General features: G+C 42.9%; 2 protein-coding genes across 2 annotated transcripts in view; both read left to right on the top strand.

Moving 5' to 3' along the window:
- ZFYVE16 (zinc finger FYVE-type containing 16) overlaps positions 1 to 1,676 on the top strand; it is a 47,387-nt gene extending 45,711 nt beyond the window's left edge. Inside the window, exon 18 of the mRNA XM_064140698.1 lies at positions 89 to 1,676. Within this exon, the coding sequence (XP_063996768.1) occupies positions 89 to 250 (162 nt within the window). The 3' untranslated portion in view covers positions 251 to 1,676. The remainder of the gene's footprint in view (positions 1 to 88) is intronic.
- Positions 1,677 to 1,764: 88 nt separating this feature from the next.
- FAM151B (family with sequence similarity 151 member B) lies at positions 1,765 to 16,037 on the top strand. The gene is made up of 6 exons (XM_064140699.1): positions 1,765 to 2,030; positions 2,150 to 2,275; positions 4,457 to 4,622; positions 8,004 to 8,221; positions 13,351 to 13,486; positions 15,556 to 16,037. The coding sequence occupies exons 1-6, from the start codon at positions 2,012 to 2,014 to the stop codon at positions 15,704 to 15,706; spliced, it is 816 nt and encodes a 271-aa protein (XP_063996769.1). The 5' UTR covers positions 1,765 to 2,011; the 3' UTR covers positions 15,707 to 16,037.
- Positions 16,038 to 16,580: the final 543 nt, after the last annotated feature.

Raw genomic sequence — 16,580 nt, forward strand, 5'->3', positions numbered from 1 at the left:
ATATAAGCATAATAATATAAACACTAATATAAAAATATTTTTAATATAAAAAAGTGTTAATACCAACATGAATGTGTTTTCCTTCTAGGTTGAGTACACTGCTGGATCTGAATATTGTCTTCTTCCACAGAACTATCTAAACGAATTGGACAGTACTCTGGTCCCTGTGATTCATAGCAGGATGTTACATCCTGGAAGTCTACCACTGAAACTGGAATTACTATTTTTCATTGTTGAACATCTACATTGAGGCTGATTACAGAAAAGATACTGATTTGCTATATCTGAACACCAAAGTTTTGATGCTACACACACTGAAAGTGTTAAAGTTTCTAAACCTATTATGTTTCAATAGATTTTTCAAACTGTTTTTCAAAACCCTTAAATCCCCTCTGGTTATCTTGCCACAAATGAATTGTAGTTTGTAATGTTTCCTGAAGTTCTGAAAGTTTACACTTGATACAGGTGCAAAAGAGGGCAGGTTTTTGTTTACCTCTTTACATAGTTGTAGCATTTATTACATTACATAACTTTAAGCCATACTATCTTGCCTCTTAACCTGAGATAAATGTATTACTAAAATCTGCTGCAGCTACATGTGATCTCTGCAGCATGTTAAGTAGAAACCGGCACAAAATTACTTTCCTGCCGTGTAAGATCTATAGCTGACTGCAGGTTTCTAGTCAGCATGAGGAAGACTTGGGTAGGTCTTCATCTTCTATATGAAGGCCTTAATGGTAGGATTCAGTGCTGGTGCTTCAAGAATATATGCTCTGAATTAGTTCTTCTACAGAATAACTGATTTTTGTTGTATTTATCTAACTTAAATGGATGCTAATTTTGTAAATACTCCTTTTTCTTTCTCTTTACTCTCTGCTTGGAAGTCCACATACAATTTGACCTTTCAAGGATCAACATAAAACCAGATTACCCTTGATGTAATCTACATTTAGCAATAAGTCAGACAAGAATTCTGCAATATCTTTCCTGCTCATGCCTTCAGTTTTTGCCATCTCCTCGGGGCCACCTTTCCTTTCAGGGAGAATTGATGTATGAAGTGTGAATTTTCATTAGCAGATCGATTTTTTTTGGTATACCAGAGGTTCTTCTATAGTATTTTTTATATTGGGTCATTAAGATCTATTTATGTATTTGTGAGACATCCTATTTGTATTGAGTCCAGCAAACTACAGTTTGGGTTTGGTGACTGTCACACCACTGTCACACATCAAGAACAGAAACAAAACTAAATATATACAAGATCTGTATAGTTTTCATTAAAAATGCTGGTACAGTTTTATAGTAAGACTATTAAAATTTCGATGCCTTCATAATGCTAATAGGGGATATTTTGTGTTTTCGTATCAAAAACAGTTTGTTACTTAATCTGTTTTGCTGTAATCTACGCTTCAAAATACTGTTTCTAGAAGGGTTCAGGCTTCACGTCTCGTCCCAGGGAAAACTGAGCCTGCATTTGAAGTAATTAATGTAACGAGAGAAACTGCAGTCAGGGGAAGAGCTTACTTAAGTCCATACCATCTGCAGCGTGAGCAAAACCCGTCCTTGCTTGAAATCAAACTGCCACGGGACAGTGGAGCAAACAAGGGAACGTCTGACCCTGCCCCTTAGCCTGTACCATTTCTAAGTAACGGTCAATAAAAGTTAACCAAGCGGCATTTAGCGGACCTCTTGTTACTTAAAAAGTACAACTTCAAGGTGGGTGTATCTCGGCCTCAGAGCTTCCTGGAGATGCCTCACAGCCCCCTTCCTGCGGCAGCCGGTGGCGGTGCGCCCAGCCTGTTCTCTGGCGGGCCGCCGGTTCCGCTTCCTGCGGAAATGCTCCCCTAAGCCTTCGCCATGAGCGGCGGGGAGCTGCGGTGCTCGCTCTTCTCCCACCAGTAGAGCGCCGGGCAGTTCCGTTGGTCCGAGCCCGCCAGCTGTCCCCGCTCCGCCCGGGGAGCGCCTGGCACTCCACTCCCGCCGCAGCGGCGTGTCGGATCGCGGCAAGGCCATGATAGACGAGACGCAGGGTAAGAGCTGTGCCCCGGGGACCGGGCGTCCTGTAGTGCAGGTCCTGCGGTGCAGGCGCCTGGGTCCTGCCCCGCCGAACGGCGAACCTGAGGGCAGCTTTTCCTTCGCGCCGCCGCAGGCGTCTGGAGCCAGGAGGCAGTGGATCACTTCCTGAGGCTTCAGCGCATCGGAGCGAGAGACGGAGCGGCCGTCAAGTGGTTCCACGCCGCTAATAGCAAGGCTCGAGCTGTGGAGGCCGCCAGAAGTAAGTGAGCCGACGGCGGCCTGCCCTGCCCGGCGGCCTGCCCTGCCCTGCGGCCTGTCCTGCCCGGCGGCCTGCCCTGCCCTGCCCGGCGGCCTGCCCTGCCCTGCCCGGCGGCCTGCCCTGCCCTGCCCGGCGGCCTGCCCTGCCCTGCCCGGCGGCCTGCCCTGCCCTGCCCGGCGGCCTGCCCTGCCCTGCCCGGCGGCCTGCCGCCTCGCGTTAACGTGAAGGGCTGGCGTAGAGAGGAGGCTTGGCTGTGCTGTCAGGCAGCTCGGCGAGGCGTTTCACAAAGCGGCCGTCTGCCCGCAAACGCTAACAGGGCAAGCTTTGGAGGTGATATCGTTTCATTACACAATCTTGGCTAGCTTAGGGCACAGACGACTTCTCAGCGGCTGAGAGTGATTAATTTAGTCTGGAAAGAAGGAGGCTGAAGGGAGACTTGCCACTCTGCAACTCCCCAAAATGAGCTTGGAGACAGTGTGGGGCTGGTCTCCCAACTAGCAAGTGACAGGACAAGGCAAAATAGCCTCAATTGTGCCAGGTGACAGTTACGCTGCACATTAGGAAATGTTTCTTCACCAAAAGGCTGTAAATCGGTGGAGCAGGCTGCCCAAGTACATAATTAAGGCAGCATCCTTGGAGATACTTAAAACTTAGATGTGCTGCTTAGTGATGTGGTTTAGCCCTGGACTTGGCAATCCTAACTTAACAGATGGGCTTGAATCTGATATTAAAGGGCTTTTCCAACCTGAACAATTCTGTGATTCCAAGCATGATGTCCTTCTGGTGGGCTCTTCTTTCTCCACCAGCAGACCAGAGCCGCAGTTAAGGGGTCTTCAGGTTTCACACACTTGAACTGAGGTTATTCGAAGTGTTGTTTAACACAGGCAAACACAAACCCTCTGTGGGTAAAATTGGTTTCTTTAATGTGCTTGTACTGGAGTTAAACCTCAGCTCCCTGATAGCCAGCCTTGGTAATAGTAGCCAAATTGTCCCTCTTTCCTACTTGTTTTCATGGTAGGTCAGCCTTTCCATTGTGCCAACTTCTTTGAGAGTCTCTGGCTTCTTTCTTCCCTGTCTTCATCCTTCTCTCCATCCAAAGAGAGATGGAGAGTGCTGTTAAAAGGGCAGCAGGTGGTGGAAAAAACCCTTATAGGAAACTACTGTCACTCTGGCTGGCTTTGTCCTGGGTGCCAGCCCACCACCTGCAGTGCTGTAAAGTCAGTTGCTTGTGACAGCTTTGTCAGGGCTATACTGCAAAATCTGTCCTGCATTATATTAAATAATTGAATTTTAAATATATTAAATAACTTAATTTTCTGCAAAGCTGGAAGCACTGATCAGACTCTTAGAATCATAGAATCAACCAGGTTGGAAGAGACCTCCAAGATCATCCAGTCCAACCTAGCACCCAGCCCTAGCCAGTCAACTAGACCATGGCACTAAGTGCCTCAGCCAGTCTTCTCTTGAACACCTCTGGGGACGGTGCCTCCACCACCTCCCTGGGCAGCCCATTCCAATGGCAAATCACTCTCTCTGTCAAGAACTTCCTCTTAACATTCAGCCTATACTTCCCCTGGCACAACTTGAGACTATGTCCCTTTGTTAGATGCTTCTCATTGTAGGAAACTGTTTCCAAGAGCTTGCAGCGTATCTGTTCAGTTGTCTTCTGTTTCAGCTACCATTTGCCTGGCAGATGTTGCCTGTGGGCTGACTGGTTTGTTTTTTTTTCAAGTTTTGGCCAACATAAGTTGGTCAGTTTTGAGAATGAGACGAGGGGAGTGCTCAGTCTCTGCCAGTGTTAAGATTTTCTGGTTACCTTTTTTCCTGTTAAAATAGGCTTCCAGATAGAGACTTCTAGGGAAAAGAGAGAAAGGTAGCTAGAGTTGATTCACATTTTGGATATCCGTTTTGGCGTTTCAGTGAAGAAAACCCCATGAATACTTGGCCAAATGTTATCTACAGAAACTCTAACATGGTTATAGATTTCTAGAGAATGCAGTCATAGACGTACCCAAAGAAAAGCACGTCTGTGGCTTCATTTGTAGCAGCTCATGCTAGGTGACCTTAATGAAATGTGCACAGTCTGGTGCAGAAGCACTTGTGCTGTAGTTGCTCTTTGAAGCAGCCACTGGAGCTATTGGATTTGCTTCTGATGGAGCGTTGAGGTTTTTAAATCCACAGGTGATGTTCACATGATTGAGGCAGATGTTCTTCTTCGCGGTGGCAAGGGAGGAAATGGAGACCCTGTTATGGCTCATCCACCTGAAACAGACAGTGACATCACATTGCAGGAATGGCTGGAGGAGATTTTCAACACAGATAAAGGCATCAAGCTGGATTTTAAGAGGTATCTCAAGACAAGAAAATTTCTATATTGTTTGTGTTCTTACTAATTAACAGTTTTACAAATAGCATTAACTGTTCTTTGGTGACAGTGGACCAAACTATCTTCTTACTCTGGAATTGAGTGCAGTATGTTCCTTCTTGAACAGAAAATGAGTAAATATAGCTAGTATTACTATATGAGCTGCAAAAATTAAACTTTAAATGTGTTTCAAACAAATCATTTCATATTCAATGAATTAGTTACTGAGTTGCTCTTGAGCAAAGTTTCCCATCTGCATAACTGAAATGATAGTGCTTATTTAGAGAACTCCTTTTCCTTCTGCTTCAGCAATTAAATTGGGGAAGAAAGTGGAAGGTCAGAGAATGGCTCCCAGGCTGCAAAGGGGGCTCAGTTCTGTTGCCTCTGTGCCTGGCAGCACACAAGTCTCTTCTGCTGTCACCCAGTATTCATGGTGTCATTTGCAACTATGAAAGGGGAATGAAAACGTGAAGGTTTTTCAAGGAGCTTGAAAAGCATGCTGAAAAGCTAACTCCTGTTTCAGGTCTGCTGAAGTTCATCACAATTTAGAAACCTCTCCCAATACCAGTGTGAGTATCTTTACTTTCCCAGAGCTTCCCTGGCACCCCAAAGGAGAGGAATTGTATTCCCTGATCAGCTCCAATACTAACACTACGTTGGGTTTGTCTCAGCTCAGGAATTAGGTGTAGTCCTTTTAATATCTGATCTCACACCACAGATGATGTGGTAGATTTCTTCAGCATGTTTGGTAGCACAAAAAAAATTTCTTGCTTTTTATGTTGTAATGTGCAAACACATTGTTAAGTTCAGTTTCTTTGGCCTTATTAAATATTTAGCAATTCATTTATCATTATAACCATTAGCTCTTTCATTGTCTTTAATGGAAAATGCACCTGAAGACCCCGTGAGATTGTCTTGAGAAGTTTGAAATGGGTTTCAGATGTACATCTCTGAAGCTCCTAACATCAGCTTTGTCCAAACTTGCACATGCAGTGTCTATTTTTGCAGCAAATGGAGAAGCTACCTCCACATTAATGCCTAAGTAGGAAAAAGAAGGGCAAACTAGATCATTGTAAAATGTTTTTTGTACCCATTGTTCTGTGTAATGCAGAAAGTTCATGAAAATAAAAAAAATGGGCAGGCTAAATCTTTTTATTGTTACAGAATCTGTAAGCATCTGCCTGGACAGAGTAGGGAAAGGACAAGAGAAAGAGGTGTTTGTTTGGGTTTACCTATTGAGTTTATTGATTGGATTTTGGAGATTGAATTATTGTTTAAATTAATTTGAGAACATTTACGTCTTACTTTATCACAACAAATTTTTGGCCAAATGTAGTGATGTTAAAAGGCTTTTCAAGTTATGTTGCATCATAAAGGTCTTAATTGTGTAAAAGCATTTTAAAAACCACAGGCAAGCAGAGCAGATACAGTCAAATATGTGATAACAGGATTTGATGGTCTTCTGGATAATATCTCTTACGTACCATTGCTGAAGTTCTGAAGATTATTATTTCAAGATTATTTCCCCTGTCAGCTTCCTTGACCGCATAATTGCATTTCCTGCTGACTTTATCTGCAGGAATGAATGTATTTTGCAAAAAGGCTGCAGAGTCCTACTTTAAAAAATGCCAGTCATTCCAGCATGGAGTCAGCAATATGTTTGAAGTTTCCAAATACTGTGCAATAAAAACAGTGCTGTCTGGGTGTATTTTTTGTTGTCTGTTTCAAGAGATGCTACTTTGGGGTTTTATATTATCTTTTACTCTATAGTGCAAGGGAAGGCATTCCGCTGGCTTTAACAATCTCTTCTATATGGGAAAATGCAAACTCTCTGGCCTCAGACAATATGAGAAATACTTAAACCAATAATGTTAAGTCAAGCCATCACTAGCTTTTCTCTGAGAAGACTGGAGCTAGTACTGACTAAAAGCACTGAGTGGAATTCCTACCACTATGCAGCTTTTTTAACAACACAAAAGTTAAAATGTACAAAATTGCTTTTTACAGGAAACAACACAGTTAGCTCAGAGTTCAGAGGCAATAAATAGCTTTAGGCTTTAAAGCTAATATCATGTAATCCCAGTTTTGTCCACGCAGCCTGATACAATTCATCTGATCTCATTGAGAGCTAAGCTAGGGAATAACTTGGTATAGAACCATCCCTACAAAACAGTAAGAGTAGCTGTTTACCACTTTTGTCCCTCAACTCAGACACTGCTGCTAAGGCATAAGAAACTGCAGATATGCAGCTAGGATTTGGGAAGATAAAATGGCCTGGGAATTGGGACAACATGGTAGCAGTTAACGATCATGTGTATGGTTTAGACAGGCACTAGTTCAGCATATAACTTATGTGTCTTTTATTTGTATACTGTGGAGCAATTGTAATCTTCCCCTTCACGGTGCCTTCTTTTGGTCTGCTTGGGGGTAGGAAGGCCCTATAGAGAGGCAGATGGTCTGGAGTCAACAAGGCACTTAAGTCACAGCAACCCTAGGCAATGATACAGGCATGGGGCAGAGTGACTGGAAAGCTGCACAGAAGAAAAGGAGCTGGGGTGCTGTTTGACAGCTGGCTAAAAATGAGCCAGTAGTGTGCTTGGGTAGCCAAGAAGGCCAACATCATCCTGGCCTATATCAGGAACTGTATGGCCAGCAGGAGTAAGGATGCCATTGTGTCCCTGGTGAGGCTGCACCTCAAAGCCTGTGTTTAGTTTTGGGTTTCTCCTCTTGTCCCTAGTAGAAATTGATAGAACAAGAGGAAATGGCCTCAGTTTGCACCAGAGGAGGTTTAGGTTCAATATTAGAAGAAACTTCTTCATTGAAAAATTTATCAAAGACTGGAATAGGCTCCCCAGGCAAGTGGTTGAATCCCTGTGCCTGGAGGTGTTTAAAAGACACCTATGTGGTGCTAAGGGACATGTTTTATCATCAGATTTGAAAGTGTTAGATAATGGTCTGACTTGATGAGCTTCATTGATTTCTCACTTAATAGTGGACACATGATGGTGAGAATTCTTCATGCTGCCCTTACTGTGCCACACTTCTGAGCTGTGGGAACAGCCACTACAGGAAAGTTAGACCCCACAGTGGCTTCCTTCATTAAAATCTTGTCAGTGCCATCTAGGTCTTAACAGGTCAGGAGTCAGAAGAGCCATGAGATGAGAGCCACGAAGTAGTTAATCTTTAACAGCAGGGAGAAAAGAAGCTTATATTGCCTTGCACCAGCAATAGTAGACACCTTCTAGTTGAAAGATTCCTCAGCATTTCCTCTCTGACTTGCATACTCATTTACATGCGTACTGTACATTTCCCATCTTCAGTCCAAGTGAGGTGTCTCATCTCATCCATCTGCTATTGGTACAGTCTAGAAGCTGTGAAGCCTTCCTTGGAGCTTCTTGAACACATGAAGCAGCATTTGAGGCGACCTGTTTGGATCAATGCAGACATCCTGCCAGGACCTAATGGAAATAGTGCTGCAGTGGATGCAAAAAGGTTCCTTGACACTGTCACTTCGTTCTTCCCAAACATAACCTTGTCACTTGGATGGACAACTGGCTGGCATCCTGACAAACACAATAAAGGTAGAGTGAATATTTAATGTTTCTTCAAACTCGTTTCATAACTGATTAAAAATAAGGTATATGCCACCTGCCAGTTTGCAAATGATAGTGAATATAAGGTGGATTATTTTCTTTGTTGGTGTATATTTGATTGTGTTTTATAGCAGTTAGTTCAGTGCTTGAGTTACAGCAGAAATGTATGAAAATTATATTTTTGTTGTCAAACAGTATTTTATTCTTCAACTTATTTGCTCATGCTGAGAGACCTTGGGGGACAAATTGTTTAAACCCTGTTTTAGATAGTCTGCTTTGTGAATCCTGGAAGTATTGGTTTGGTAATTGGAATTCTGGCATGTTTCCTGAGGGAAAGTACATTAGCTGTAGGTTCAGAGCCCTACTAGTGTGCTTTTGCAATAGATAACCCAAAGCAAATTGTAAGTCAGCACTGTTTTTAGTAATTAATTTCTACTGAATGTTTGATTTTTTTGCAATTAATTTTTCAAGTTATTTGCCGTAGAATTGTTTAGGTTAGAAGACACCTTTATAGTCATTGAGCTCAGTTATTAACCCAGTACTGCCAAGCCACCCACTACACTTTTTAAAGTCTCAGTTTTGAGAATCTAATTAAAGAGTTTTATATTAATCCCCATCTCAAACTCAGATCCTAAACATTATCTTAGTGTTCTTTTCACAGGTATCCACTCATAGTTGCTTTGTCAGAGGTTTTTACTGCGTTGCACATCCACTTGTGTGCAGTAGCCTACTCCCCACCAATATTTTCTGTGACTGCAACAAAACCACATAACCTTTCCAACTTGCCAGTTGTTCTTTTTTAAGAATTCATATTGTGTTACAAGGATTTTGTTTAATACAATAATTTTATTAAACCCTACAGTACACCATGCAAAGTATTTCCAGTGCAGTACGAAGCAGCTGAAAATAATTGAAATGCTTTTATTCACTGATATTTTCTAGTAAATGTAACTTTATCTCCATTCTAACTTTCTGTTAATGGTAATGCTTATCAAAAATATACTGTGAGACAGAAGAAAAACAGCTTGTTTGACTGATTTCAACTACAAACTGCTGTTTGCCCAACGACATTGGGGGTTTTAAGATTTGGTTAAGCCCTTTCAGTCACAATGTGCCTTCCTGAGAGAAGAACAGTAACTGTCATTACTGAAGTCAAGATTTTCCTAGCCTGCAGAAATAAAAGGATGAGGGGAGGGCAGTGGACGTTGTCTGCCATGACATCAGCAGGGCTACTGATAACTGTCTTCCATAGAATCCTCACAGGCAAGCTTAGAAAGTGTGACATTGCCTGAAATGTAGAGATCAGTGGGTTTTGATTGGTGCCACAGGGTCTAGTCAGAAGTGTGTAACAACTGGTGACCCAGGGGTCAGTTCTGAGTGCAGTCTTGTTCAATATATTCGTCAACAACCTGGATGAAGGCATACAGTGTACCCTCAGCAAGTTTACTAATGACACAGAACTGAGAGAGCTGTCTGACACACCATAAGGCTGTGATGCCATCCAGCTTAACCCAGAAGGGCTGCAGAGTTTGGCAGAGAGTAACCTTATGAAATTCAGTAAGGGCAAGCATAGGATACTGCCCCTCGGGAGGTCCTATCAGTACAAGCTGGGGGCTGATCTGCTGGAAGATAGCTCTGTGGAAAAAGACCTGGAAGACTTAATAGACAATAGGATGACTATAAGCCAGCAATATGCCCTTGTGGCCAAGAAGACCGATGTTACTCTGAGATGCAGGGAGAAGAGTGTGACAAGTAGGTTGAGGAAGGTTGTCCTCCCCCTCCACTCGGCCTTGGTGAGGCCTCATCTGCAGTACCATGACCAGTTCTGGGCTCCCCAGTTCAAGGACAGAGAACTGCTTGAGAGAGTACAACAAAGGGCTAGAAAGACGATTAGAATCATAGAATCGTAGAATCAACCAGGTTGGAAGAGACCTCCAAGATCATCCAATCCAACCTAGCACCCAGCCCTAGCCAGTCAACCAGACCATGGCACTAAGTGCCTCATCCAGTCTTTTCTTGAACACCTCCAGGGACGGTGCCTCCACCACCTCCCTGGGCAGCCCATTCCAATGGCAAATCACTCTCTCTGTTAAGAACTTCTTCCTAACATCCAGCCTATACTTCCCCCAGCACAACTTGAGACTGGGAGTTTTTAACCTGGAAAAGATCAAGGGGGGATCTTAGTGCTCAAATAATTAAATGGTGGGTGTCGGGAGGGTGGAACTAGTCTTTTTCCAGTGGGTATCTAGTGATAAGACAAGGGGTAACAGGCACAAGCTTGAACAGTGAATGCTCTGTCTAAATATGAGATGGAACTTGTCTACACTGAGGATGGTGGAGCACTGAAACATTGTGCCCAGATGGGTGAAGGAATCTTCATATCTGGAATCTTTAGAACTGTGTGACCAGTTTTAGGTGAAACTACTTTGACAGGAGAGTTGGACTAGATGATCTCCAGAGATCCCTTCCAACCCCTACTCTCCTGTGATTCTGTGGAGATTGAATACCATTTTAATTGGCTCCAGTGCTTGTAAAAACATTGACAACAAATGCTTAAAGCATTTTAGATCACTTGATTCTAGCATTTTTTTAGTATAAAATGTTTTAAGTGTTTTGTTTATCTCTAAACCGTAGAATCATAGAATCAGCCAGGTTGGAAGAGACGTCCAAGATCATCCAGTCCAACTCAGCACCCAGTCCTAGCCAGTCAACCAGACCATGGCACTAAGTGCCTCATCCAGTCTTTTCTTGAACACCTCCAGGGATGGTGACTCCACCACCTTCCTGGGCAGCCCATTCCAATGCCAATCACTCTCTCTGTCAAGAACTTCCTCCTAACATCCAGCCTAGACTTTCCCCGGCACAACTTGAGACTGTGTCCCCTTGCTCTATTGCTGGTTGCCTGGCAGAAGAGGCCACCCCTCACCTGGCTACAATGTCCCTTCAGGTATTTGTAGACAGCAGTGAGGTCACCCTTGAGCCTCCTCTTCTCTAAGCTAAACAACCCCAGCTCCCTCAGCTCTCCTCATAGGGTTTGTGTTCCAGGCCCCTCACCAGCTTTGTCGCCCTTATCTGGACACCTTCCAGCACCTCAACATCTGTCTTGAATTGAGGGGCCCAGAACTGGACACTCAAAGTGTGGCCTGACCAGTGCTGAGTACAGGGGAAGAATAACCTCCCTTGTCCTACTGGCCACACTGTTTCTGATGCAGGCCAGGATGCCATTGGCTCTCTTGGCCACCTGGGCACACTGCTGCCTCATCTTCAGCTTACTGTCTATCAGTACCCCCAGGTCCCTTTCTTCCTGGCTACTCTCCAGCCACTCAGTCCCCAGCCTGTAGCACTGCTTGGGGTTATTGTGGCCGAAGTGCAGAACCCTGCACTTGGCCTTGTTAAATCTCATCCCATTGGCCTCTGCCCTCCCATCCAGTCTGTCCAGGTCCCTCTGCAGGGCTCTTCTACCTTCCAACAGCTCAACACCTGCTCCCAGCTTGGTGTCATCTGCAAACTTACTGATGCTGGACTCAATCCCCTCATCCAGGTCATCAATAAAGGTATTGAACAGGACTGGGCCCAGCACTGATCCTTGGGGAACACCACTAGTGACTGGCTGTCAACTGGATGTGGCACCACTCTCTGGGCCTAGCCATCCAGCCAGTTCTTGATCCAGCACAGAGTGAATCTGTCCAAACCATGAGCTGCCAGCTTTGCCAGGAGCTTGTTGTGGCAGACAATGTCAAAGGCTTTGCTGAAGTCCAGGCAGACTACATCCACAGCCTTCCCCACATTCACCCGGCAGGTAACCTGATCATAAAAGGAGATCAGGTGGTGAGGCAGGACCTGCCCTTTCTAAACCCATTCTGGCTGGGCCTGATCCCTTGGCCATTCTGTAGGTGCTTTGTGATGGCACCCAAGATGACCTGTTCCATCACCTTGCCTGGCACTGAGGTCAGGCTGACAGCTCTGTAGTTTTCTGTCTCCTCCTTTTGACCCTTCTTGTGGATGGGTATCACATTGGCCAGCTTCCAGTCTTCAGGAACCTCTCCAGTGAGGCAGGACTGTTCATAAATGATAGAGAGTGGCTTGGCCAGCTCATCTGCCAGCTCTCTCAGCACCCTAGGATGGATCCCATCCAGTCCCATGGACTTGTGAGGATCCAAGTGACTCAACAGTTCCCTTACTGCTTCCTCATGGATTAGAGGGGGACTATACTGGTCCCTGACTCCATCTGCCACTTCAGGAGTTCAGTTGTCCTGGAGACAACTGTCCCACTATTGAAGATTGAGGCAAAGAAGGTGTTAAGCACCTCTGCCTTTTCCTCATCTTTTGTCACTATATTCCCTTCTCTATCTAACAAGGACTGGAGGTTGTCCTTGGCCTTTCTCTTGCCATTAATGTACTTATAGAAACATTTGTTATTCTCCTTAACAGCAGTGGCCAGCCTAAGTTCTAAATGGGCTTTTGCCTCTCTAATTCTTTTCCTACAAGACTTAGCAACATCCTTGAACTCTTCCTGCAATGCACTCTCTTTTTTTTCTTTAATTCCTTCAGCAGCTCCTTTCCCATCCGGTCTGGCTGCCTCCCTCGTTGGTTCATCTTCTGGTACAATGGCACAGCTGCTCCTGTGCCTTAAGGAGTTCTTTCTTGAAGTAGGTCCAACCTTCCTGAGCCCCTTTGTTTTTAAGGGCTGCTTCTGTTGGCATTCATTCCATTTTTTTCTACTTTTTGTCACATTCTCTATGGGTTTTTCTAAATGTTGCTCTCAAGTTATGTTTAGTCCATGTTGAAGTGATCAGCAGCATTTGTTGTTAGAGAGAGAAAGCAAAGACTTAATTTCGTGGACATTAAAGAATGTCACAAATGTCACATTCTAGAAATGTGTGTAAAATAACAGTGCAGTTAATGGAATTCCCTGGGACAATGACTTGTTTCTAATGATTTTGCAGTTTCATTTTAGAGTTGTATTGTTTCCTCAAAATGTGTTTGTTCTTGCACTGCCTTGCAGCCTAACTGTTCTAGAATTCATTGTCTTTGTGGTGATTGTCTTTGTGAGGAGTTCTCTGTAATCAGATTGTTTTTGTGAGGAATTCTCTGTGATCAGACTGTCTTTGTTGTAGGCTATGACTGGGCGATGGTGACAGAAATGGCTCAGATATGCAGTATGCTGTCCCAGCGTGTCACTTTCCCTGTAAGAGCAGCATTGGTACCACAGTCAGTAGCTGAGCTGTGTTGGTTAATGCAACAGTCAGAGAGGTAAGTTTAAGGGTTTCTATTTTTAGCTGTCTGTTACATAGGCACATCATTGTTTATATTAAATATAGCACAGTTATGTGTACTTACTTGACATTGAATACGTTTTTGACATTTGACATTGAAAATATTTTTTCTTCTGGATGATCCCTTGAGTTCTTACACCGTGTTACTGTGCTGAAGAGCTCACTAGTAATTTATTGGAAATCATAAAGTTTCAAAAGCCTCTTTTTAAATTACTGTAGGTAGTGATTTTTTTGTAGGCTTGTAATCCAGTTGCATTATAAACATTTCATAAGACTAACATAGTTGAGTAAACCAGGTAGTTGGATGGTGCAATGTGAAATTAAAACTTTTTTATTTGTATTTTCTGTAATAATATGGTGTAAAAACATTAGAGGTGATTTTTAGGTTGGACAAAGCTGATTTTTGCATAGGTATTTGAAGTATATCTAATGGCTTCCAAACAGTGACTTAGTGTTTCCTTCCAAAAATAGTTACTGCAAACTTATAGCCACTTAATCGAAAGTATTTACATATAGTAGAATGACAATAAAACATACTTTGTACATGCCAACTGTTACTCATCTCTTTCAACAACTTGCTTGTTTATGCTTTATTAAAGCTGTTCCCTAAGCACCAACCAAAATCAAAGCCCAAGACAGAAATGTTAAGACAGTGACTTGTATGAAAAATGTCTAAGTAATTAGAGACAACAGGGTGAAAAAAAGCAAAGTCCTTTTTTCCCCCTCATTTATAGTGATGAATTGAGAGAGAAACTAGAATTAAGTATTTTAAACTGAGAAATTAATTTCAAATTATGTTAAGAGTATGTCTTGCAAATTTTCCCATTCTCAAATGTGTTTTCATTGGATGCAAGCATTACTCAAATGCCAAGGTTTTCTCTTTTACCTCAGCATAAAAATATTGGGGGTTTTTTTAATGGCATGATTAGAAGATGGAAATTCCAGAGATGATTTTGTTGACATGCAACTGGATTCTGATTTACCTGTGTTTTAGATTAACAGTTTTAAAGAAAAGAAGGGGGAGAATGAAGTGTTTGTCATGTGGAGATTGTGGAGGATAGTGCTTTATATTTTAAATACTTCAAAGTTCCTCAGTTGTTTTAAAGAGTTATAATAAAGGTTGTGCAACTAATGAGAAAAGTGTGTGTGATAGAAGTACAGGAGACACATTTGCTTAGATGATTATTCCTACACATCGCAGGGGTGACAAAACAGAGTATGAAAATCATCTGAGATTGCCTCATTTTCTATTACAATGCTCTGCTTGTAACTATTTATTATTGTGTCAGACTTAAAATGCTCAGTCAGGTAAATTTCTGTGATGGATATCTGGCTGAGATTGATCTGTTTGTTGCTAGGTTTGACAGAACCAAGCTACAGATAAGTTGCTCTGAGGGCTGTAGGTTTGCGTATCTGAAACATTTTTGAGTCCTTGAGAAGTTCTAGCAAGTTTAGTTTCAGGAACAGGACCTTGAAGTTTGTCTGGAGCCAAATTGTCTGACTTACTGCTTCTGTGATAGGGAAAAGAAAAAGTGTCAAAGATTTTTAGTTAGTGTGTATCAAGTAACTATTTAAAGGCTGTCAATCCTATTATTCAATGACTAGCCTGTACGAAGCATTTCACGTGCACTGTGTGCAAGTGGATGTGTCTGTTACCCCTGTTTCTAGGGGTACGATTTTGATCGAGCAATTGCTTTTCTCCCAGTAACTTGAAGGCACTGTGGTAACAAGATTGGAGAGGCTCTGAGTGCTCTCCATTGCAGAACTAATGCAAGGCAGAGGATGACTTGCCTGAGTGTGGAGGGTTGAGGAGGGCAGAGACATGTGAAACGGATAGTTCAGAAATTGTGGCCACTTAACTTTGAAATGTAAAGGAGGTTAGGGTCTTGGTATTTCATTACATTCCTAAAATTAACATACCATTGTCATAAGTATTTTTATGAGCTTGACAGTGCAGTGTTTTTCTGTCTTGCATGAGTTATCTTGAGATAATAACATATCTTTTTTTCTCTTTGTCTTTTTTTTTTCCCTCTTGTTTTAATATAGATACAGCCTCACAGTTTGGACAGGAAGGGAAGATGTGTATTCTGTGGAAGATTTGCTTTACATCAGAGAAAACTTTTCTAAAAGTAGAGTTTATTACGATATTTTAGAGCCACAAAACTCTGAATTCAAGAAGGCTATAGGAATAGAGTAATAGATACAGAGCGGGCAATCTCTGACCTTACAGTACTTAGCCCCTTTAAATATGAAGATTTCATGTTCAGAGAAATGTGTTTTCCTTCTCAAAAGAATTGTATAGAACATAGCTGTGATTATTTGAGGAGTTTTCTCCAGTGGAAAGGCTTTTCAAACAGAAATTTGATGCCTTCTTTAATAGGTCATGCTTGTTACTTATCATATGCATGTTCACTCTCATTCACTCAAAGGCCTTGTAAAGGCGATAATAGGGCCAGCTAATAGTTGCAGACTGTTGTGAAGGGGTTTTGTTTGGGTTCATGGGATTAAATATGAGGCCAAATTTAAAAGGGTTTTAAATAATTTAATATTATATACAAAAGTAATCCCCCCCCCCAAACTTACCTACAGTTACCCTACGCAAGTTCTTTGTATACGGTTGTAAAATTATTTTACAGAATGTCTATTTACAGCAGGAATCAGGAATTTAGTAGAGGTTTGGAAAGGTTTTGGATAGAGAGTCTTGCGGCATAAAAGTGCCACTGATAAAGTCACTGAAAGTCTGTGCTGCTCGAATCGAGATCGCTCAGTTACTCACTGGCTGGAGTCACAGTCTCGGTGATCCCAAATACATGTAGCAAAAGTCACGTTGTTGACCCTCGTGGGTCTGAATAGTTCAGTTCAGGTGTTATTGGGGTGTGCTGTCTGAAGGCTCCACGGGCACGATCGAGCTGGGAACGACAGGCTGGGGCGGCGGCTGGCCGGGAGTGCCTTGGTCGATGTTCCCTGGGCCGGTGTGAAGCGCTGTGGGCTGGAATCATGCAGTGGCAGTGGCCCCAAGGCGGCAAAGCGGCCAGGAGCGGCGGGTGGAGGAGGGTGGCAGGAACACTGAA

Source organism: Pogoniulus pusillus, chromosome Z (genome assembly GCF_015220805.1).
Source record: "Pogoniulus pusillus isolate bPogPus1 chromosome Z, bPogPus1.pri, whole genome shotgun sequence".
Taxonomy (NCBI): Eukaryota; Metazoa; Chordata; class Aves; order Piciformes; family Lybiidae; genus Pogoniulus; species Pogoniulus pusillus.